Source organism: Pundamilia nyererei, unplaced genomic scaffold (genome assembly GCF_000239375.1).
Source record: "Pundamilia nyererei isolate P.nyererei 1_Seehausen unplaced genomic scaffold, PunNye1.0 scaffold00001, whole genome shotgun sequence".
Lineage (NCBI taxonomy): Eukaryota > Metazoa > Chordata > Actinopteri > Cichliformes > Cichlidae > Pundamilia > Pundamilia nyererei.
The window spans coordinates 8,043,493-8,068,827 of record NW_005187402.1 but is presented as its reverse complement, the minus strand read 5'-3'; the positions used below and the strand labels follow the sequence as shown (position 1 = coordinate 8,068,827).

Below are 25,335 nucleotides of genomic sequence, written 5' to 3'. Positions count from 1 at the left end.
CCCCCCCCTGCCACCATCAGCTTGTGAGCACTGGGATTAGTGGTGCTTACACACATGTGTGTTGACAGGACAGTGGAAGCAGAGGCCTGCTGGTCTCGGTGATAGTTGTCTACCTCCTCGGGTTCCCTCAAGGACACAGAAACCGTGGGTGCTTGATGATCTCGGACTGTGTCCATCAGCGGCGATTGTCATTTTTGAACAGCGACGCTTTAAACAGGCCCTCCCACTGACCTTTAAAAAGTGGTTAGATTCCTTTTGCTTCTCCCCTTGGCAACATGTCCAAACGGGCGCTTGCCACTGGGTTATTGTATTACTGTCCCTCCTCGGCGACCTGGCTGACCTGAAACCTGCGGTGCCAGATGATTGAAAATCAGCTGCGGTGCCTTTTGCAGGAGTGCTAACAATCTCTTTCTGGGGATTTGATAAGGAAAACTGTCTCTGTGGAGAACCATTTTCTTATGTGGATTCTGAGAAGAAACGAAGTATGAGGTGTGGCTCTAATTTTAGCGTTAAATCTTGACTTTGTTGTTGTTTCTCGTTGCATTGTTCTAGGAGAAAACCTTTCGCCTTTCTTGAAATGGGAGCCGTGCGCAGAGTCGGCGTTCAGAGCCAGGCCATCAAGGACTGTTTATGCATCTTCATTTTTCTTTGATTTGCCTTAGCCTTGGGCCGCAGTGCTTCTGTCTCATCCACATTCTCACTTTGTTGTCACGCCAATCCTCTTGTTTGAAAATGTCATTTGCATGGCGATTAGTCTTGCTTTTGTGGTGGGGATAAGAGAAGTAGAATTTCATCACCTCATCAGGGCAGATGTTGATCTCATCCCTTTATTTCACCGTGGTGTGGATAAACTGAGGGGCGACATAATATATTCATTAGGATGTAATTCGCTATTCAATCATTCTCATTCCCAGCCTGGATAATCAGCCCACTGGCCCACGGATGGGTCCACTCAATGCCAAACAAGGACAATTATCTGATTGGTTCTGCGCTCTCTGCCAAATGGATCTGAATGCAAAAAAAAAAAGGACCCAAGCTGTGTCAGCATCCTACCACACACATATGCTCTTGCACAAAAATAGTCTCTCATTCTGTGGTTGTCATTTCCGGACACGCACTCGGACCGACACATAGACTTGTGTGGGAGCAGGGTTTAATTCACCCTGTGCGCTCGCGGTGTTTTTCTATCTCATTTCTCCAATTGGGGATTTGCTTGCGAAGCAAATAAAATCATTAGTTGATACAGTTATGCAGTAACAGGTACCCTCGCCCTCAGTAACATCTCACTTATGTTTTATTAACCAAAGCTTCATGACCTGCAGTGGGTCAGAGCTGCTTTCTGCAGGTCATGCCCCCTGCACTCTTTATTGCTAGGATTAATGAGCACTAAGGTTTCCTTGCCCTTAGGTCAGCCAGGGGAAGGGTTGCTGCTGTCATAGAGGTGTGCATTTACTGCGTGTGTGTGTGTTCAGGTAATTCTCGTCTGGTCCCCTTCACCCTTACATTTGGGAGAGAGAGAAAGAGTGAGACAGTGGTGGGGTTTTTTTTCCTTTTTTTCCCCCATGAGAGCTCATTATTGCTCTTTTTCCCATTAGCCCTATAGTAACCTTCCCCAGACCTGGCGCTGTGTCACTCTCAATATTACTCCCGGCCACCGCCCGCACCAGCCGCAGTGCCAAATTACCCCCACCTTTGCAAAATGGCCTTCCTCTCTGTATGTGGTAAAGCTGCTGATATTTCTTACAGCCAAGCGTGCTCCGAACTATTACGGGCCCATTTCCATTGTGCTCATTGTGGGCTGTTTGAAGTTATGGTCAGGCTGCAGGTGTAATGTACTTTCTCTTCTTTTCAGAGTAATACCACATGTATTTTGTCATGCATTCGGATGCACTTCAGGCAACACCGCAGGCGCTATATTAGCATCTTGACAAAGAAATCAAACAAGGGTGAGATGGTTCCTTCTCTCAAATGTTATATTATGTTGTGCTGGGTGTATGAGAAATCTGAAACTTATATTCTTGCGTATGTATGGACCGCTTGGTCAGAGGTTACTTTTTTCCCCTTGGTTTGTTGGCAGCTTGGTTTACCAGGCCGCACTTGCACCAGTGGGGTTAAACTTAGTTGCATCTGATTTCCATACTGAAAATAAACAAAGAAAACCGAATAGAGACAATATGGCTCTCCTCAGCAGCTCTACACGCTTCGGTTTCTCTGTGCAGCTGCTGGATTTGAGTGTGTGCAAGTGGATTTGCATGTCTTTAAAAGGTTTTCATTACCAGGTTTCCATTTTAGATTTACACAGGATGGCAACAGAGTGTTGAACCACTTGTTCTCGTCTCGCACGCAAATACACAGATAGTTTGGCGCCACCGTTTCCACCAGTTCACGTTGTTGCTGAAAAAAGGGGAGTTATGGCCCGGTTTATTGTTGAAATAAATTGTTTGAAGAGAATTCGTTTGCGTTTTAGCTGCTGTGCATGTGTTTCACCACTGTTATTTTTATTTTTTTATATTTTTTTTTTTCTAGTGGACGGAGGCTGGAGCGAGTGGAGCAAGTGGTCAGCATGTGGCGCAGACTGTTCGATGTGGAGGAGCAGAGAGTGCACCCAGCCCTCACCTGGCACAGGGGGCAAAGACTGCCAGGGGCTTGATCTCCAGTCTCTCAACTGTACCAGCGAGCAGTGTCCACAGAGTGAGTGCACCACCACCCACGCACCACAAGATAACTCTCACTCTTCAACTCAGTGAAACAATACAAAACATCTACTTTAGATATGTTTTTTTTAGCCAGTTTCTGGCACAAGGATCAGTAGATGGTTGTTTTGTTATGTATTTGTGTATTAAAACTGAGCTGATGAGTGGCAAATGAACATTTTAAAAACCAATAAATGCACTCAAAACAGCATCTGAGAGCTTTTGCTAGATTATACACTGTTAATTTAAAAAAAAGAAGCATGCCACTCAAGGCTGAAGTGGAAAAATTTATTCAAAGGTAAATATTAAACAGGGTTCAGTCTCACAACCTCATCAGCTATAACAAGTAGATCACAAACAATACAAAGAGAACAGGTGTACAACATTAGCATCAATTAGCCCCTAAGGTAAATGCTAGAAGGGAATAGGAGGGAAAGGCTTTTTACTTGATTTTTTAAAAAACATTTTCCATTTTGGGGGGAAAAAAAGGATCCTCTTCCTCATCCTCTTCCTTTTATCCGATCAAACGCTTGAAGCCTCCTTTTTGTCATAGATGTTGAGTTCATCTTACAAAGGGTTCGTGAAGGAAAGATGTCCATCTCATTAAACACTCGTACAGACAAAAGATTAATCTGCAGCCCACTGCTGGCTCATCCCCACCTGTGTGACCTTTTCAGATGATCATTTCTAATTATCATTGGGTAATGTACCTTCTTTCCTACCTTGCATATTGGTGCCGTGTTGCTCTATGACCTGTTAATAAAACCAGGAATAAAAGCATCTCTCCTCTGATTACAACACAACCTATCAATTACACTGGTGCATTTAAAATTGTGATTAATCTCATATTGTGCGTATATTAAAGCGTAGGGGAATGCATGTGCACTTTTCTGTTTAATTCAAGCCAGATTATACTGTGGTGCCACTCCCCTGCGTGTCATTAATAGGGCATGTGCATACTGTCAGGATGAGAAAGGGCAAGGCTCATATGGCCGGAGACGGCAGCTGAGTGGAAAAGTGACACCACGGGGTCCTCTGCAGAACAGATGGACATGAAGGGAGAGCTCTGTCACTTCCTACAGATATCAAAGACAGAAAGATACTGCATGTTGCCCACAATGAGTCTCTGGGTGGCGTCTCATAGAGAAAATGTTATAAATAGTGTGCTCTCTGGCTGATCTGCATGGTAAACACTGAGTTTTAATGGGGATTCAGTTGACATGGGCCACTGAATTAATAAACTGAATTATGTATTTTGCTGTGATTGATGTGATCAAATAGACCGATGCTTGGCTGGCGAGGATTGTTTGGAATTGCATGCGAATGCTGCATTGTGTGCTGCATGTGTTAGTGCAACGCAAGCAAGTGCACGTATGTGCGAGTGTCCACCGATAGCCGGGTTTGGCTGGTGCAGTGAACCAGGGAGTTCAGTCAGCCCATCATCAAAGGTCAGCAGCTCCTCCCAAGAGAAGCAAGATATATACACAAAGATGCCAGTCATTGTTCTTCACACACACACACACACACAGTCGAGCAAACGCACACACAGAGTCACTCAGTATTTACACTGACAGAGCAGAGCGGAGCGCCGGCCTCTGAAGAATGCCTGTCCCAATCTGTTCCCAGCAGATGTGTTTCCATAGACAATTGCTGTGTGAAGTATTATAATAAGCAAAATAGCAAGATGGTTTTGGCTTGTCAGCAACTCCCATACTTCAACCATGTCTGCAGGCTATTAGCTGAGATGGAAAACTCCCCCTCCTTGAAACAAAAGGCACCCTGCTCTCCCAGCGCAATCTAACACAACAACTGCACAGTGAACCACAGTCACTCTGCGTCTGAGGACCTCACAGACACGTCTAATCTCCCTCATTAAGCTAGAAATGAAACGCGTTCGATGAGGTTATTGTTTTTAGATGTACATGAGAATAAATGTGCAACACAAAGCTGGAAAAGCAATCTGACCCAGGAAGGATCATTTTCATAAAACAAACAAGTGAAGCCCAAACATATACTCTATGCAAAATCTACGCAGGGGGAATAATAAATATGCGGGCAGCATGGCAGAACCAAAATGGGAGACAGGTGTTAGAGGGCAGAGAAAGGATAGTGGAGGGAAAATAATGGTGCTCGTTTTCTCAGGCGCAGGGAATTAGGACAACATAAAAACAATTATTCGGCTTAATGTGTGTAATGAAGGTAATGAACTTAATTTGCAGCAGCATCCCATTTTGGGATGTGTCACAAATTATTGAGCAAAACACATCAAACTGTTAATTTATCTTCAGCCTGTTCTTGTTTGTTTTTTTTTTTGTATTTTTTTTATTTCAGAGCTAATTTGGCGGCGCGGAGGCTGAGATTTTCCGTCACCGCTCTGTTTGTCAGAGCAGGGTCACGGTGCTTTGTGAAAAATAGCCGGACATTTATTTTGGGCCATATTTCACCAGAGCCTGCTGAGGGATGGGACGACTGTATTGTGGAGATAGTAATAGTCACGTTCGCGTTGAGAGTTTTAGTAGCCATATTTCCCTGACCTTAAGAACTCCTGTGTTATTCATCTTCGGGCGAGTGACTAGGATTGGCCATGGGATGAAATATATTCTCAGGTGTCCTGATAAATGCCCGGGAAAGAGGCGCAGGAGGCTCCAAAACTCTTATTTATCAATGCAGGAGAGAGGGGGGGGAAAAAGCAGGCAGAGAGAGTGGAGGACTATCAGGTGCGGTCATTGTGCTGACTGTCAATACAGCCAGAGTCCAAACTTCAACAGGAGCCAGATACACCGCCTTAGAGGAGATGAATTATACCGGCCCATCTCGAGTCAGAAACTGATCCCCTACCAGCCAGCCCCGGAGCGAGTCTGAGGAGCTGAAGCGAAAGCTCGTGGAGACGGGTGCAAAGAGAGATTGGCCTGAGGTCAACTCTGAAAAAAGCTCATCTCATCCACAGATTATCCTCAGGCGGGTGTCACTCATGGCGAGAGGTCACACACAAAGAGAATCAAAAGTTTTTGCCAGCAATTAAGTCAAGTGGAAATGAAAGATGGAATGACTGATGGCGGAGAGGAAGAGAGGTAAATTGGTGTGGAGTGCGATTGGAAAGAGAGAGTGTGAGAGAGGGGGCATGTTAGAGAGGGACTAAAGTAAAGCCCATCCAATTATAAAACCTGATTAGCTATGTCAATTAAACTGTGATGGATGTCCTTTCAATTATTGGCTGGCATCATGAAAATCAATGAGTGGGGCCAGGAGGAGCTGAGAGCAGTTGTTGGTCAGGGTTGTTGTGAGCATCGGGATCGTTTCGCTAGGACACCTGGCGGGTCAGATAAAACTTCACTCAGCGATGCTCTGATAAGCCACCAGATATTACAGCCAGAATAGAGAGAAAGGAAAGAAGGAAGAGCTGTTTGATTGACTGGCTGGCTTTATTGTCTGGGCGCGAGGATGCTGGGAAAAGGGAAGAGTCGAGATACTGGATCTTTGCATCTGAGGTTAGCCAGTTGTCTTTGGTGTGCCCTTAGCAAGTAAACAGCAACCGGCCAATCTAAGGCTATGTTTATCCAATCAGCGGAAACCAGCTGGCTCGTCTCCTCACTGACGGGTGTTGCTTTGTCTTTAGTCAAACTACACATCTCCCAGCGGACTGCAGCACAAGAAGTTCAAATATCACGGCATCATCTGGCCTTTGGCTCGCCAAGACAATTGGATTTGGGAACTCTAATGAGAAGTTCAGCCAGAGTCTCTCTCATCCTTTTGTTCTTTCTTTCTTTTTTCTTTTTTTGGAGCTCATTGTGAAAGGGAGGGAAAGTTTAGCCAGGCTTCTTGCAGTTAAGCACCTCGGTGCTTCTCTAAGGAGAGCGAGGCAAAGGCAGGTAAATGGACATGAGGAGAGGTGGAGGAAGGTTGAATGCATCAGATAAGAGTCCTCATGCTTTAAGTGTGTTATGTGCAGGTGTGCTACGTAGCATCACGAACAAAACACACAGTCTCGTGTTTATCTTCAGCCAGTCATTCGCGATCGATTACATGTCAAGAGATCTCTGGCATTACGAAGAGCTGCCATAGAGGTTGGCTGCATATAATCCGCTACTTAAAGTATCAGATTGTACTGAGATAATCACCCATGAAATAGATTCTGGCATTTCTCTTAAACACTTGGGTATGTCAGGCAGCTTTGTCCAAAGATGGATTTTTCAAGGCAAAAGGAGAGGCAAGGACAAATTGATGTAAAGAGATGAATAGAAATGAGAGCTGCAGACAGAAAGGGAGCTTATTTTTTTCTCCCTTTCTCTCTCTCGTCAACTTTTAGCGCTCCGCTAATTCAATTGTGGCGTTCTCGTGTCACAGATTTACAAACACCAATTAAAACTTGTCAAATCTGCGTTTCTAAGGTTGAGCGCGGCTCCTGTCATGCAGTAGGATTACACAGTGGTGACAGCCTGGAGATATTTATCAAAAGATGACAAACCTAATGGTAATCAGGTTGATTTTGACACAAACCTTTTGGACGTGTTACTGCTGCTCATTGCTGAAATGCAAATCCCACATGCTGTCAGTCGCAGGCACACGCTGTCTTCGCTTTAGTCTTCTTTAATTCTGCGTTTTCTTTCTTGTACACTTGCTCCCCTCGCGCTCCCTGCTCCTGTTCTCCTCCTTTTGTTGTCAACTCACCACATGCCAGCCTGCAGTGCTTTAACCTTTGCTGTTGTTCTCCATCCCTCAAAGCTGCGCTGTTCAGCGCGTCCCCTCCTTGACTGTGTTCAGTTGACAGCGCTACGCCCCCGTGGCTCACCAGCACAATGGCCCTCCACAAAGGCCCCAGGAGCATCCTCCACCTCCACCACCAAATTCCCCCAGCCCCGGGAGACAGCCGTGGCAAATCCCATTCTGCTGCAAAACACATACTTGCACACAAACACACACACACACACACACACACAAGTGCATAGACAGAAACAAGCAGACACATTGATGTTTGTCTCAGCTTGGCTGTCAGCTTCATACTGTACTTTTGGGAGAAAGACACTCCTGTGCATTTGTGAGACAGGCAGTCAATACGAGGAGTTAGAATTTCATAAGCAAATGCTTCATTTTTTCCCCTCTCTGTTTCTCTTGGGGTGTTGTGTGCTTAGAGAAAGAGAGGTAAAAGAACATGCTGGCCTAAGATATATTTATCCGGTGCAGAAATGAAAAAATGTGACAGTGAAACGGTGAAAATCTGCTTCAGAAACTGCTTTTTCCTGTTTAGCTTTTTTTCCCCACAGCTTGACATCGAGACCTCAGAGTTTTAGAAATTCTGGCCTGCAGTATTTGATAATGTTGGCTCCCTTAACTTTTTATGAAGGCGTCAAGCAACATTAGGTGGCAGCGAAGGAATGCTTCATGCCATTAAACAGGTCCTCGAGTGAGACCTTTGCACAGAACATGTTGCAGCAGCTCAAAATGACATTAACACTGAACACCAGAGGGCATCCTCCAGTCTTGATTAGTAATTTTTCCTCCTCTTCTTTCTTTCCTCTTTTTGTCCTCCCCTTTGCAGCCGTGAGCGGAGCTGAGGATGTGGCGCTCTACGTGGGCATGGTGGCCGTGGCCCTGTGTCTGACCCTGTTGCTTATTGTGGTCGTCCTGGTCTACAGGCGCAAGAAGGAAGGCCTGGATGCCGACGTGGCCGACTCCTCCATCCTCACCACTGGCTTCCAGCCCATGGGCATCAAGCCCAGCAAGCCAGGTGTGTGGGCGCCGCGGTCACGCAGGCCTCCCCCCCACAGCAGTAGGACACTGTTCTTTGTTCCGCTTTGGTCTGTCCGTCATCGCCACAGTGACTGTGCCGCACTCATCTACATGTACCACCGGTGCTGTTTGTTTGTGGTTGTGGAGGTGGCGCGAATGTGTTTGCAGTGGATTGTGGTCTAAGCGAGATTTATTATGTTGCGTGTGTGTGGTGCACGAGCTGTTTATTTGCCTGCCTGACACATTATGTTTCGCCAGCACCTTATTGTCAGGAAATGTACCCACTCTGTTTACTGCCTGTGTGGAGCCTCAGAGGTTTAACAGCGAGTAATAGAAATACAACTGTCTGAGTTGGATGGAGATGGGGGACTGGGTTGCTGTGTCTGTGATTCAGTGTGAGAGGGGGGGGAAAAAGCCTTTATATATTCTGGATGCTAAGCTGCATCTGAGTTCTGTTTGGAATTGATTGTGTGGTTGCTAAAGAGACAGACAGTGATAGAGAAACGGAGAGAGAGAGAAGATGGGAATTGACTGGCTTTGACTGGAATTTGTGTTTGTGTATTGTCGAGAGTGTGCGCGCGCGTGCGTGCGAGTGCTCTTGTTTTCTGCGCCATGTGTCTTCTTTTCTGTGTTTGTTTCGGTTTTCTGTGCAGCTCGCAACAGCTTTAGAGAGTGCGAGGTCTGTCTCTGTGATGTAGGGACCCCTTCCCTCCACTCCCCTCCCCAGCCTTCCTCCCACCACTCTTTGAGATTCACACGTTTGCTTTTGTCTTTTGCTGTTTTTGCCTTTTTTTTTTTTTATCATCTAAACAGAGAACTCCCATTTACTCACCATCCAGCCTGATCTAACCACCACCACCACCAGTTATCAAGGCACCCTGCGCTCTCGCCACGATGCCACCGGGAAGTTTTCGATGACCAACGGGCCTCTGCTGGACCCGCTTCCCAACGGCTCACACACCTTGCACAACGGCAAGCTCAACTCTGACGCTGCTGCCGAGTTTGTAAGCAGGCTCTCCACCCAGAGCTACTTTAAAACGCTGCCCCGCGATGTGGCCAACACCTCCTATGGGACCTTCAACTTCCTAGGCGGCAGGCTGACTATCCCCAACACAGGTAGGTTCTTCATTAAGGTCTATTTAGGTTTCATTCCAACTCTCACACTGTTCAGATCAATTGTTTTGGCTTAGAAAACAAAAACAAAAAAAACTTCCACTTAAGCTTTTGTTCACGTATTGTAATCACCTGTAAACAAAAAGCTCACTGTTGCTACATGTCTGTTATTGTTGTAAACAGAAAGTCATATTTATTGGCTATTTATTGGAGGCTTTGGTTGATGTCATATTGCATCATAATGCTCCCTTTTCTGAGACCAAATAACATCAGTGCAGTACATTACTGGGCCTTAATGTGTGTTTTCAGAAGAAATAATAAGGTTAACATCAGGAGGAAGTATTTACTACCCGGGGCAAGTAGTGTGGGGTTACCAAACAGTTTTCTACCCACCTGAGGCTCTGCTGCTAACTAGGGTGGTCCCCCTGAGAACCTCGTACCCTCAGGGGATCTTTTTCTGTTTGCTTTCCAACCACCGAACATGATGTATTATCCTGACTAACAAATCCTTCGTGCCCACATTACCAGCGCGTGCAGGCCTGTGGCTAATGGTTTTCAGTAAACCATAGCCACACTGCAGCCAATTTGACATAAAATGGCAGGGAAACACAGGTGTTACTAATCACATTAATAAAGGCTTTGTGCCTGAATAAAACAGAACCTCTGTTAATGGCATTAGTATGTGTGTTTCGCCAACATTTTATGGAAAAAAGCTGCTGTGAAATAGGCCTATTTGGATCCGCTTTGGTTGTTGTGGCCTTTTGCTTTCTTGTAATCCTATTCCAGCCTCTCTGCATTTTCTCTCTACATTGCTGCACTGTTTGTTTGGATGCCCTAGGTAGCTGAGAGGAAATGCTAGGGAAGATTTTTTTTATATTTTGCTTTGCTGAGTCAAAATTCCATTATATTTCTTCTGCTGCATATAAAGGCTTAAAGCCTGGACCAATTTCCCTGTTTCTATCATCTTTAAAGCTAACATCAAAGTTCTACTATAATTTCTATGCTGGTTTATTTATATATCTATATCTCTATATATATAGATATATAAATATTATGTATACATTTCCAAATTGCTGTGCCACTCACCACATGAGGGGCACACAAGGCATAGACCAATAAATGTACATTTGAGTCACTCAAAGGTTCCCCTTATGTGCTTGTGAGAACTTGGCTAAAGTAGGAGCTAAAAGGACACAAATGGTGGACCCTGAGAACTTTGATACTTTCTTATTCCTTAAGTGTAAAAGTGCAAAAAAAATGGGGAATTACATCAAAATAAATGAAAGTTATGACAAGAAAAAAAAAGTGAGTGCAAAAAGTAACATTGAAGAATTTAAAATGCATGCAAGCTGCAAGTTCTACAGACATGCAGCTTGCATTTTATTTAAAGGTTGCTCTAGAAATTGATCTTCACCTCAGTTCAGTGTTATTTATATAGCACCAAGTCACAACAGCAGTCATCTCAAGGCAATTTATACTGTAAGGTGACGACACTACAGTAATACAGAGAAAACACCAGTGTTAAAATATCACCCTATGAGCAAGCACTTAGCAACAGTGGGAAGGAAAGATTTCCTTTTAACAGGAAGAAATGTCCAACAGAAGAAGGCTCAGATAATGGCAGCCATCTGCTGTGACCAGTTGGGGATGACGGGAGACGGGACCTTCACAAACCTACTATTATTTTTCAATAGCTCAGTTTAAACAGTAATTAACGTTTTGAATTTATCCTAAAATCAAATGTCAGGTGTTGGAAATGATCAGAAGGTCTGATCAGAAACCCGTTGTGATGTGGTTGCTGCCTCTCTATAGTCTGTGTTATTACGTCTCTTTGGTAACATCATTTGGATGGATGAAGGCTCACGCTATCGTCTATTATTATTTATTACCAAAGATGCAGTAGCTGGCTGAACTAATAGCACTCCATACATTATTTCTTTGTTAGCTCTTTGTGACAACAGGCAACTGTGCTGCAGACATAAGGTGCAGCAGACTATCTGTCAGTCTCGAGAAGTTGATTTTGCCCTGGAGGTCCATATAGCGGCTGATGCAGAATGACAGTCACAAACACTGCACAGAGAACAGCTAACCCACCACTCCGTATGTTTCTCTGTTTACAGCTCTTGGCTTCTTCGTAATAAGAAGTGAAACCTCAAACTTGAAAGCAATTTCCACTTTACTGCTCCCAAACTTATAAACGTGATTCATAAAAGTGGAATAAAAAAACAACAACTTTGGACTGTAAAAACAGTTGTTTTATTCGGGCCCTGTATTGTAAGTTTGTGTCATGCAATGGCATCTTTAATCCTCTGTAGGATGTTCCTCTGTTTACAGCTATACTTTAAGCTCACAAAGAAACATGATCTAAACAATTTAACATCTGCTCTGTGTTTGGAAATGCTGCGGGAGCGAGTTGGCTTTATATGTTTTATTACACCTGCTTTAGTGTCTGTGACTGGACATTTGCAAGGAGAATTGAACAATAACGGCTCAGTCCCATAAACATTACTGTCTTGTGGAAACCCACTGCAGACTGTTCAGCCTTAAAACTCATGTTTCCTAATAGGTTCATGCCAGGACAGCCATGAAGTGCACAGGCTGTATTTCTGTATCGGATACAAATTAGTTTCCATCAGTTATGAGGGAAATAAGACGGGACACCGAAAAAGTCACTAATCCAACATTAAATCACACAAAAAAAACAGCGATTCTGCTTATATTTGTCAACAAGCCACATCTACACAGCAATGCATGAATAACTAAAAAGAACATTCAGTGCAGTGACAAGATGAGATATAATGAGTGTGTGCCGAAGACGCCGTGCCCCGAAAGAGATGTGGAATAAAATCTATAACAAATTATTCCAATTATTTCCTTGGCTAATGACAGAGCTGGTTGGGGGTTGTAGCCAATGTCCACAAGTGTCAGTTTTATGCTAAGAGAACAGACAGAAGGGGGAAAAAGACGGCAAAGATCAGCCTTATAAAAGATATAAAAAGTCCACCGCGTCATCATTAAGTCCCTATTTTGCTTCTCCTCTTCACATTAGCCGATTAGAGCTTATATAATTATACTGGAAGACAGTGTTTTCATTTGGCTCATTGTAAGCTGTCCAGATTAGCCGATGCTGGTACGTCTTGTGGAAGAAAAGGGCCTTTTTTTCCTTCCTGTTTCCTTGCCACCACTCTCTCTCTCTCTGTGCCTCTCTTCCACTCTCTTGAAGATGTTTTATGCATGGATTAACTCAAAGCCATGTTGACTATACCACGCATTGGCATCTTCTCAGTGGGACACAGAGGGGGGGGGAGAAATCTCACCACTTTTATGCTTCAACTCAAAGCAGATATACTGTCATTTAGCACAGTTTCAGAGTGGGCACATGGAAGACATGGTTTATAGATTCAGACAAGGCTGTGAGCATTTAGGCACCTTCGCCTTATTCAAACAGATGTTTTATGGTGAATAGAGGCCCAGTTTTACCATGCAGAGACTGTTGAGATTGTGTCACATAGTCTCTATTTGTACAACATTTAAAATGGGATTCTAAGTGGATGATTTTGGCACCGGAAACACAGCTCAAATGCCACAACACTCAAGCTATTTCAATAGCTCTGCCTATTCTCCAGTGTGCATTCCTACACTCTCCTGGGGAAGTGCAATTTTCCTGGAGTAGTCTGTTCCATGGTCTCAATTATCTACTTGGTGGCAGACGGAGGACATTTAAACTGCGATGCAGCGTGCGCTTTTGTCTCAGCTAATTGTTGACCGTGGGGACGTGTGCCGCCTCGGCTGCCGGTGCAGAGATTTGCATCTACTGTACCTGAAGGAGGCTGCCTCTGACCTTCAGAATAGATTTGTTTTTTGTTTTTGCAGCCTTACAGTTTTGTCGAGTAGGCTGGCTTCCTTTGTGGGATGACAAAAGCGTTGTTCACTCTGAACAAATGAGCCTGTCCCCCTCCCTCCCTCCTGCTCACCCCCCTCCTCTCTTCTCTCCCTTTGTTGTTATTTGCATTAGGAATCAGTCTGCTCATTCCTCCCGAGGCCATCCCCAGAGGAAAGATCTATGAGATTTATCTCACTGTTCAGAGGAAGGAAGATTTAAGGTGGGTCTCTTTAACGCTGTCTAACTGGCAGTCTTCCCTGCCACTAGGCTGTTTGTTTTGATGCTCTACTGTTCCATTAGGAACGGCTTAGCAGTCTGTGCCAGTACTGTGGAGAAAGGATGTAAATAAATAACGTAGCCTTTTACCGGGATGTGCACTATTTAAGTTAAATGAATTGTTTGGGAAAACACTGTTTATCTGGCTTGCTGCACTTCAGTCTCTCGTGGCACAGCCACTGCAGCATGCCGCGGTAGTGTCATGTTATTACTCAGTCATCACAGCTTGGTGCGACAAGTCAGCGAGTCCAGCAGGCTTTTATGATTCTCTGTTACAGCTGCTAGATAATTTGCAGAGGTGACAGTATCATATCCTGCTTACAAGAGACCGATAAATTCTCACTTATATCTCAATGAGGAAAAGCATCCATCGCTCTCTCTTGCTCCTCTCCCCGGTGTAGGTTACCCGTGGCTGGCTGCCAGACCCTCCTCAGCCCCATTGTGAGTTGTGGCCCTCCGGGGGTGGTCCTGAGCCGGCCAGTTATCCTCAGCATGGACCACTGCTTTGATGCATGCCTGGATAACTGGGCCGTGCGCCTTAAGAAGCAGAATTATGAGGGCGCTTGGGAGGTAAGACGGCACTATCATTCCAGCACAAATCCTTTGGAGAAAGACAAAGTTGCCATCCAGTGAATTTGTAAAGTCTTACTAAACTTATTCAGAGCTTTTCTCCCCAAAAAAGTACGAACTTGCTCAGCAGTGACTTGAAAGGCACTCAGTGGTATATAGCGGAGATAGTTCTGACCCGGCACTCATCTACTCCATCGGGTTTAAATTATTGACCATCAGGTGTTTTCTCATCGGGGCTTGAACAAAAGCCTGGAAGCGCTGGCTCTCTAGCTGATGAGTTGCTAAGCAACATGTTTCTCAAAACAGACATTCTCTAAGCAAATTACTGATCCTCAAAGTACTCCTCTGAGTGCTCCTTGACCATTTCTGACCGCGGCTTCCAATTACAGAGTTCCCTCCCCATTTTTCTATCCATGAAATTTGAAAGTAACCAGAAGTGCCAGACTCCAATAGGATGCAGTTGGGAAGAACCTGCCTACACACACACACACACAGGTACACGCACACAAACAAGCACAGTTTGAGGTAGTGTAACCATCTCGACAATCCAGAAAGATTGGAAAGGGTGCTGGTGGGCTTCAGAGTGTTACTAGGTCTTCTTTCATGTTCGATATTGTGCATAAATTATTCAGCCTCCCTCCCCCCCCTGTGTGGCAGCGGTGGGGTGTCTGTGGGATGGATTGGCCTGTCTGAGGCAGAGGTTAGACCAGCCCTTTTAATCATCGGCCGGACCAAATATAGCCCAGCGGCCTGGCTTGCGTGGACACCAAAGGGGATAAAAGTGCCAGGTGGACAAGAGAATAGAAGGCGAGAGGGTGGAAATAACTGCGGAGTGTGACGGAAAGTGGAAGGGGGGGAAAAGAAATAAGATCGAGAGAGAGAGGAAAAGTAGACAGGCAGGTAATGCAGATCTAGAGGAACGCCATGCAGGCGAGGACGACGCAAGGCGAGAGAGTGAAAATGGATAACAGGCTTGCAGAGGGAGAAAGAGGAATGAATTGCTCGTAGAGCGAGCGCTTAGTGGCGTAATTGAGCCACCTCGGTCTCTGTTCCACTCTGTAGAAATATTAAGATGATGAAAAAGTGAGACTCCATTGTGGTTGCATAGCAAATGAATTGTGTCAATACTAATTCTATTGATGTAGATGGTGTCTGGTTGAATCGATCCTACAGGGGCTCGCTGGGCATTTGGCAGGCAGAATGCTCTCTTCAGCTTGATTGGCTAATGGGTAGAGTCAGTCAACTGGCATGAAGGGATTTTAGAGAAAATGTTGTCACCTTGGGTCCAATTTGTCTCCATCAAATTATCTCAGAGAGCAGTGGAATTATCTCATGAAAAATATCCCGTACTGTGATGGAATGGGATATTTTCATAGGTACCTCATCCTTGTTAAGGATGGATTTGCGATGCAGGATTTCTTCTCTGTAACGACGATGAAAAATGCAAGGTGTTGTTTCTGAGGGTTTTTTTTTTTTTTTTTTTTTTAACCTTTTCTTTTTTTTTGTTCTCCGTGGCAAATTAAAGCACCAATTAATTCTTGTACTGCCTGTTAGTGTTTTTCAGCACTTTTCACCATCAGGCAAGACTGTTGTTTTGCAGATAAATTGGCAAGTTGTTTTCACCTTTCTTAACAAATCTGAAACAATCGTTGTAGGAGATTCCAGCAATCCCGATAATCCAATATTCAGTGCACCTCCAGTCTTTCCTTTCTGCAGAAGCGTCTGTTCTTGCCAGGAATCTGTTCGAGTCTCCTTTCATGTTAACTGAATACCTTGTTCATGCATTATTAAGGAAACTGATGGTGTTCTATAGGATGTATGTCTTTGTATGAGGAGGTGTGTGTCTTTATGTCAGGATGTAGTAAGTCGTAGTGCGGCGAAAAAGGAATCTGAAGCGAGATCAAAGAAGACCTTTTTCCCCCTGATCTAAACATTACCTAAAGACCTTTTACCTTTGATGTTACTCTGTCACACAGCACGAACAATAGAGTTTGATGCCCTTCTACTGCGCCAGTCTGCTTTCCTAAAAGCCTTTTGCAAACACACATACACACACCAGATATCCAGGCAAACACATCGCCCTTGCCTCCTACATAAATTGGGTGCCTGACCTTCTATCCACACTTTGTTTTTTCTTCCTCCCCCACCCCTGCCTCTTCCAGGACGTCCTGTTGATGGGAGAGGAGCTGGTGTCAGACCCTTATTACTGCCAGCTCGAGGCCGAGACCTGCCGGCTCTTCTCGGAGCAGCTGGGTACATTCGCCCTGGTGGGCGAGTCCCTGCACATGGGCGCCGCCAAGCGCCTGAGGTTGGTGCTCTTCTCGGACGCTTACTGCTCCACGCTGGAATACAACATCAGGGTATACTGCATGGACGACACGCAGGACGTCTTCAAGGTAAACTTGTGAAAATTGTGGCGCTGCCTGTTATTGTGTGTGACGGGCAGTTTGTGAGGCCTGAGATTGGCCGGTTTCGAATCAGCTGAGCGATAGGTGGACTATTATGTGTAACAGCTTCGTCTGTCACATTGAAAGGTTAGCAGAAACTGGCACAGACGTGTAGGAGGTAGGCACAGCCATGATAAATTGAATGATATCGCAGGCCTGATTACACCATGTACAGTTCGGGATTGTGCCATTTGTTCAGATGATGGTTGTCCCCCCCGCCACCACACACACACACACTGACCCTAAGTCAGTTGAAACAATCCACACATCCAGCTTAAACAAATAATATATATTGTATGTGTTTTGGGTTGTTGTTCTTGTTTTTTTTCTTTTCTTTTTCCATCCATGTCAACAGAGACATCTCACTCCCTTCAGCCAAGCTGTGGTTCTGCTTGGCTGCCACAGGCCGAGAAGTTTCCCATCACTTTGTTCAACAGCATATTTCAACTTCGCTTTTTTCCCCCCCTCCACATGGACAGAGTATAATCAAGCACTAATGCCTTCCTCCCTCCCCTGAGGACTGCCTCTGAGTAGCCTGTTAAGATTTCATTTGCATGGTTAATTAGTAAATTAAAAGGAGAGCCTGTCCCAATCTTTTCCCAGCAACCCCTGTGCGCTCGCTCTTTTCTCTCTCTTGCTCTTTCTCTCCACACCTCTTTTTTCCCCCTCCCTCTGAGCTCTTCCTCTTCTTCTGACACCACCCACAGCCACAAGTGCCACTTCCCGCTAGAGTCCACTTTCGCTGGCTTTAATGGCTAACCTCCCCTCCACAAGCGCAATCTACGGACGTCTGCGGGACATCGGCAAACGAAAGTCAATGGGAGCTTGCACTGAAATTAGCGCTCTCACAGTCAGAGAGTTGAAGATGAGATGGAAACTGTGTACAGACTCTCATGCCTTACGTCTGTCTGTTTGTGCTTCAGTTTTGCCCCTGCTGCTATCACATGATAGCCGACACACTCAGGAAAAGTCCTGGCGAAAAATCTCATGAACTGTGTATAAAAGAATGTGACACGGGAGCTAAAGAGTGTTTTTCCTCAGATGCATTTCAGCCCATATGTTTACTTGACATTAGAGTAGCTCTAACAGTAGCGTGCTCTCTTTATTCAGCTCATCCGATGACCCAGTAGTGTGCGACTGTTGAAATGACCTTGTGTGTCTGCGTTGGATGCAGGAAGGCTGCTGGTGCACAAAAACTCTCTCTCTCTCTCTCACTCCCTCTCCCTCTGGCTAGCTCTTGTTCTGCTATTCTCCGGCTCTCTTAGCCAAGAAAAGGACATCTGAGCTTGTTGACTCCAGCACTTGTGCTGCCATACTCTGCAGCTCCCTCGACGCCCTTGAGTGCATTAGCTCCCCGTCTCTCACACAACCTGGTGCTGTGGTAAGCCACGGCGTCTCCAGGGTTTTGTAGTTTTTAGTGAGTGATTTAGAACGTTGCCCACGCTGCTTAGTAATCTCGACTCCACACTGCTCTTGGTGCTATTATGGAGGGAGCAGTTCATTTAGCAAGTACATTAACTACTTTGAGTGGAGATTAAACTTCCCTGGAGAGGTTCAGACTAATCACTAATCACTATCTTTAAAATGCACCATTTATGATTAGACTTTCACTATGGCTACCATTAGAGTTAATTGTAGTGCATGAGAGTGGTGGACCAGCGGGAGGTGGTGCAGTGAAGAGTGTATGTACTGTACACCTTCAGCACATGTGACTTTTATGACCACGCTTGCAACCTGCTAATCCACCGCAGATGTTAACTTTCCATGCATTAAACAGGCTGCTCAATGACGAGAGATAAAATGGATGTTCAGTGGCGAGAGGAAAGTGTAGAAACCAGAAGGGATGCTGAGCTTTTCTGACTAGTCCCATTGCTGGCTGTCACTCTGAGCTGACAAGCCTCCATCAGGGAGAATGACAGACACGCACACGCACAAACACAAATGCATTCAGCTACACTTATGCATGCTGTACCATTGAATCTCTTATCTCCCAATTACAGCAGATTAGAACCAATGTTATTGTCTTTGATCCTAAGTGTGCGGGGGCTCTGGGGAAACAGTGACATTTTCGTCTGATGCTTGCCGTATGTTAGCACGGCTCTGCTGGGACCAATTAAGTTAATATTTAATGTGTGTCCCACTCTTGATCGGCCCAGCCAAGGCTGGCACAGCAGCAGAGGCGACATAATCAGCGTTTGGTAGCGCCCTCGCTGTGCGCTCGCTTGTTCCAGCTAAACCTGTGGGAGAGCATCACTGAGGTTCTGCCATTCCACAACTGCAGTGAAGCAAGCCTCCAACTCGGAGGAGAGATACACCTAACACCTTTATCTAATTAACTGTAAGGGTGTCTTCCAGGACTGGAATATGGTGCAGCTGCTTTTCTTTATATATATATATATATATGTTTAGCTGTGATATTCTTCACAATCTGACAGCTTTTGAAAGTCTGTATGTTTTTCTACTGAGCATAATCCAAATTTGAATAGCGGAACATTAATGAAAAATCTGTGTTTATTGATAAGTAAATGTGCTTCCTTTACACCCACATGTCTGTGTTTGTGAGGCCAGTGTTTTTTTGTACAGTTAAAAAAAACATTTAAAAAATGATTTATAAACCACCCACTCCCTGTCAGATTTTTTTTTTTTTTTTACTGAGGTTGAAGCACAGATTTTTTTTCCCCGTATTAACCAGTACATTGTAAAAGAAACCATAATAAATACTGATGCAGTAGTGTTTCTAATAAATATCTGGATTGAATTCATTTGCTTGCTTTGGCAGTACTTGTCAGATTGAGCCACCATTTCAATTCACTCTGACTACTTGACAGATTTAAATGACATTTTATACAGCTAGGCATGATGCTCAGGTAGATGGTACGATAGCACCGTAATGTTGTCACAATTCAAATAATTTGTCCAATAATTTAAACTTAATATTCTCAGTGGCTTTGATTTTAATACTAATTAGCAAGTGATAGCATTAGCATTGCCAGTGACCGTTGTTAGCATGCTAATGGTGAAACATTGTGAAACGCAGGCTCATAGAGCATATAGTAAAGGTTTCTTGTTTAATTATTGTTGTAGCAGAAATAGTACAATTTTGTTCTGTGTTCGACTTTTGAAAGAGCTCTTTATATGCTCCCACTGACATGCTTATCGGGTTTTAGCTAACATTGCTAACAAGCGATAAGTATACGTGTGTCCCAATTCCTTCAAAGACCACAATGGCTGGAGCGGCTGTTAATTGGGACAGTCCTGCCGACAACATGCTGCTTAGGTTGTGTATGTTAGCATGCCAATAGACAGTATAAAAAATGGATCCAGGTGCCTTGATAATCACCCATTAGTTTCTGAAATCCCGTGATGTGATAAGATGGGGTGGGACTGACTGTGAGACTGCTTATTAGTTGATTAACAATAACCAATTATTAAATGCAAAGTGGTGTATCTATGCATAGAATGAAAAATGTAAATGAAGAAGAAAATCCCTTCCCTCTGCAATAAACCTAGACCTACTACAGGGTAAGTAATGGAGGATTCATGGCCACTTGATACTGCCCTAACTGTATGCTTTATCAAATAGGAAAGTTTTAATTTAAGCCTAATCTTAAAAGTAGAGAGAGTATGCCACCTGCGGTTAAACTGACCATCTTCCACATGAAAAACTGGGACCTACCCTATATCTACACAAAAAAGGTCACCACCTGGATTTAAGCAAATAGGCAACAGCCTTCCATTGCACTTAAGGTTTAGCAAGATGACAGTGACAGGATTTATCGGATAGAAATCTTGAGAGGGTTGTTCAGGGAGCATGAGACATCATTTTCACACATGGATTGGCCACCACAGAGTCCAGACCTTAACCCCATTGAGAATCTTTGGCGTGGGCTAGAGAAGACTTTACGCAACAGTCTGACTCTCGCAGCATTAATACAAGATCTTGGCACAAGAGTAATGCATCTCTAGACAGAAATAAATGTTGTAAATAACTCATCAAGTCTAAACATGATCCAGGGAAATATTAGTGGGACTTGTTTCTTCGAGCAGGGCAGTGTATATGATTATAATCTAGTGCAAGGTTCTCATCAGAGATGATTTTGGTGTACTTGTACACTTTCCCTATTAAAAATACTTAGTAGCTAAAATAAATTTCACACTCTGTGTTTATACACCACTTTAATCATTAGTAATTATTCATCTCTGGCTCTCGTCCACAGCGTGTCACCCCTAACTGTTTACAGAAGATGATTTCCCCTTCCATGAGCCTGGTTCTGCTGGAGGTTTATTCCTGTTAAAAGGGAGTTTTTACTTCCCACTTTCACCAAGTGCTTGCTCAAAGGGGGTCATCTGACTATTGGGGTTTTCTCTTAACCTTACAATATAAAGTGCCTTGAGGTAACTGTTGTTGGCACCGTGCAAATATAATTGAAGTAAATAGTTGACAGATCACCAACATAAAAGATCATCTTAAAAAACAAAGCATCATAAATACTTTTTGACTCGGATAAATTTGCTTAGATGTAGCAGCCATTAAAACTGGTGCCAAAAGGAATGGCTGCATGGCAATAAAAGGGCACGGTTGCCAAGATACAAGGGGTGGCTTATCTTGTGTGTCACGTGTATACAGGTGTTTGTCTAATTAATCATTGTTGTACCTTTATGTGGTTTTTAGATGCTGAGGTAAAAGTGAACTCTCTTTGTACTCCTGGTGTTTTATTTCCAACTGCAGATTTACTCCCTCATCAGTAACACCTTACGAGTCCAATACATTTAGCTTCTCTGTCTCCCTGTTGTAGAAATGTATGTTCCAGGATTTAAATGGGTGTTTAATTGATGTCTTGCTGGTTAAATAGTGGCCCCTGGATTCTTTTTGTACAGTGTTTGACCTCGAGCAATGATTCTTATTTGCGTTAAAAAGGCTCATAAACTGTTTATGTGCTCCCACTATGACGTTTCCTTGCTAGCTGCTGAGCAGCGAGCCATGTTTGAGCGGAAACTTTTTAGCTTTTATGTAACAGAGAAGAGAAAAGCAGCATGTACGGAGTGAAATACAAACTGGTTTTTTTCTGATCCCTCCATTACAAAAGTTACTGGCAACAAATTCTAGACGAAAAACAGAAGAGCATAGCCCAGTAATTGCTGGCATTAAGTTAAACAAGACAGTCAGCTTTATCACTGAGCCCAGCTGAGAAATTGTTTCCATATTATATTTTTGTGTTCCTGTGTGCTTTTTTCTCCCGTCCTGCTCTGTGATTTATTAAGCAGAATGCGCATCTTTTCCCTTGCAAACACAGTCCCCATTTATAACTGAGCAGACAAGTCCCTTCTATTTGTAGTTATTAATCAGAGTTGACTGTAGCGGGCACGGCCACTGGAGCTCAGACCGATAGACTCTCAGTCAGAGAGGAAAAGCCTGTCACATCCTGCTGACAAATACACAGATTTATGGAGCCCACATAGCCAGGCTACTCTCTATAAACAAATGCATTTGCCTGAAAAGAGCAGCTCTGAAAATGGATATTCACTATGAATGCACATTTTTAAACACGATGACACCGTGTCGCCGAGAGTGAGGGGCTGAGGACGAGTTTATGAGGATATTACCGCCCGTGTGCATGTATAGCTCCATGTTTCGGATGACATGTAGCTTGACTAATTAACTGATCAAAGGCTACTCATAATCTCCATTAGAGCTGGTTGTGTTAATCAGTTTGCTACACACGAAGCCGGCACAACACAAGGCCACAAGAAGCAGCTTGGCCTTGCTGTGAGGGGAAAGTCTGCAGCTTCGTGCCAGTCCGGTTCTTAATATATACGCCTCTGCTAATACTTTGATTTGTTTCGTTTGTGTTTCCACCCGGCATCCAAGGCTGGCTGTTCTTTTCTGTCGCAGGAGAGCGTTCGGTGCAGCCACTAACCTCTTTCTGTCATCACCAGCCCGGAGAGATTAGCTGTATGAGTGTCTCTTGTTTCCTGGTGGAGCCCGGCCCCCAGTCCATTACAGTCCCAGCTCTGGTCCATGCCGACGGGATGGGTGGAGAGTGGGGTGGGGGGACATGAGTGAGCGTATAAAGGGGGTTGAAGTCATAGAAAACTGTGGCCATGATTGCAGTAATCCTGTTATCTCTCTTGCTAAAGCTGGCCACTCTAGTGACCTGGAGACACAAATGTTAAGCTGCCTCTGTCTCTCTCCTCTCCTGCTCCTGCTCTTTTCACTCCTCCCTGCTCTATCTCACTCTCTTTAGCCAGCCTCATTGAATGTCAGGGGGTGGTCTTGGCTTTGCCTGACTCTAAATTCACAGTCTTCACACACACCCCAGGCTATCTCGAATTCCGTCAGAACAAAAGGGGTTTTTCTCCTGCGGTACTTGAACTTCTTGCCCATCTCATGCATCTTAATGTTCCCATAGCTGTACAGGTTCAGGGCGCCTTAGGAGAAAACAGCTCTTATTATATTCCCCTGAATTGGGGGGAAACAAAACTGAGCTGGTGCAATCATGATTAATATGTGATTTGATAAACTAATTCCAAACCTTGCATTGTTTTCCTCCCAGAAAGAGTAAATAATACGGTCAAATTTAGCTTCTCATCTATTAGCTCGCTCACACTGTCATTTGTTAACAGGATAATGGGGCGTAAAGAGGGCCATTATTCTCTCAGTCCAGAACATATGCTGAAATCCTGCAGAAAAAAGCCACTCTGCAATACACACAGTCACAGCCACTCGGACGCACACAAACAACATGCGGGCGAGACGGTGTCATTTTGAAAGCGAGGACATGAGCACACTTTAAAGGAGCAAATGCATCATCCCGTGTTGTTCAACCCCCCCCCTCCCCCTCCCCCTCAGTGTCCCTGTCAGGTAGCAAGAGAATCATGTCCCAGACCCTGTTTTGATTGTAATCCCAGTGTGCCGGCCTTGAACCTGACGTGCTGCTAGGCGGCTCGAGTTAGTATTCATTCTAGTCGCCACATTTGATAATAGGATAATTGGCATTCTGCACTCGTTCTGCTGCTAGCGGGGCTATAGATCTGTTCTATAGGTCAAAACCTGATCAAAGTCCAACACCCAATTTGCAATGCTAATCGCCGCCCAACAAATAATTGTGCTTAAGAACTGTTTAAATGAACCTCTCTGGAAGCCCACATAATGTGGCTTTTGTATCTGTAAGAGACATAATAGCAGAGGGCTTTTCTGTGGAGAACGCGCTGCCCTCTGTTATTAACTCATTAGACCTCGACGCTTTGATTCAGCGCCATTGTCTGACCTTCCCTCTCTGAGTAAGTGGACTGGGTAACATCACAAGACTCTTGTCTGGCAGAGCATGGAGGAGTATATTCCAGCTAGATGCATACATTCAGATCATTTTAGATTTTTTTTTTTTTTTTAATGGTTTAAAATTAAAAATTAAATCAAGGTAAACCGATGCAAATTCGGGAATCAATCTAGATAATCACAAGGGGCATAATAATCACGTTAACAAGAAGATAAGCACAAAGCAAACATGGAAATTAACAATGCGGCGAACAAACAGTGAAATTCAATTGTCGGCCTGAACCAAAAATTGCTCATTCGTCAAAGGGGAGCGCACATGAAATAACGCAGGTAGAGATTCCAAATGGATAATTAACAGCTTTCTTTCCATTATAATTGGAATCAGTCTAGCCTGTTCCTGGGAAAGAGGGCAGAAAATTGAATCAGTGTTGTGCAGATAGAAATTACCACCATTCTCCACCTTAATTGGATGTCTTTGCTGAACTCATACCATGGGCAACCATGCTGGCATGCAGCGTTCAACATATGGCAACCATCTATACGCACTTCGCCCTCTCGGAGCTGTTGTCTTTGAGGTACGACTCCGAGGAGCGCCCGGGCTGACTGTTTTCCTTCTGCTGCCATCTTGTTTCCCCTCCTCAGACAGATTAAAAGAACATGTCTTATTTTGGAGGTCTTTTCACACCACTAATTTCAGAGGCCTGTTTTCTCTGTTGTAGTATGCTCCTGTGATTGGAGTATGAGGCAGCACATGTGAATGGCAACCAAAGCGCTGGATTTCTGAGGACATGTTCAGCACAAAGCATCCAGCTCAAAGCGAATTGATAAATCAGAGGCAAATGTGCCGGATATTATCATCCCATTCCAGATGGTCATTTGGATGGCAACAAATGGTCCACTGAGCAAGTCCCACAGAGATTAAAATATTAAGCATGCATTTACAAATCTCTACTGGCACAAAAACAAAAATGAAATTAAGGAGATTCGCCATGCGAGAACAATGAGCAGTTGACTAATGGCTCGTTCACTTACTTCATCACAGCCCAGGTAGCCAGTAGGCTGGGAATGGCTGCAGTTCCTGCATGCTAATGCAGATGCAGAAAACACTGGCATATACAAACCGAGGCAGAGGATCAACCTTGCGATGACATTAAAGCACCGTGGAGACGAGTCGGTCCAGTCCTTTGTGGCCGCACGCAGAGACACTATCTTCTTTTCCTCAGATGTACTGTACCCCTGCCTCATGCTCATGCTGTGTGTGTGTGTGCGCAAACGGGCCTTTGTGTGTATCTCTCTGTTTGAGTTAAATGTATTCAGTGTCTCCACCATGTCTTTGTGTATTTCTTTGGA

The 25,335-nt window shown here is 44.3% G+C and overlaps 1 protein-coding gene across 4 annotated transcripts in view; it reads left to right on the top strand.

The window, feature by feature from the left end:
* Window positions 1-25,335, top strand: part of unc5a (unc-5 netrin receptor A) — a 149,884-nt gene that overhangs the window by 116,014 nt on the left and 8,535 nt on the right. For 2 of the 4 annotated variants that reach the window (XM_005719673.1, XM_005719675.1), the window contains 6 exons: window positions 2,527-2,691; window positions 8,230-8,460; window positions 9,234-9,536; window positions 13,549-13,636; window positions 14,094-14,262; window positions 16,425-16,658. In XM_005719673.1, the coding sequence (XP_005719730.1) occupies window positions 2,527-2,691; window positions 8,230-8,460; window positions 9,234-9,536; window positions 13,549-13,636; window positions 14,094-14,262; window positions 16,425-16,658 (1,190 nt within the window). The remainder of the gene's footprint in view (window positions 1-2,526; window positions 2,692-8,229; window positions 8,461-9,233; window positions 9,537-13,548; window positions 13,637-14,093; window positions 14,263-16,424; window positions 16,659-25,335) is intronic. The other 2 variants (XM_005719674.1, XM_005719676.1) reach the window with 1 other exon arrangement.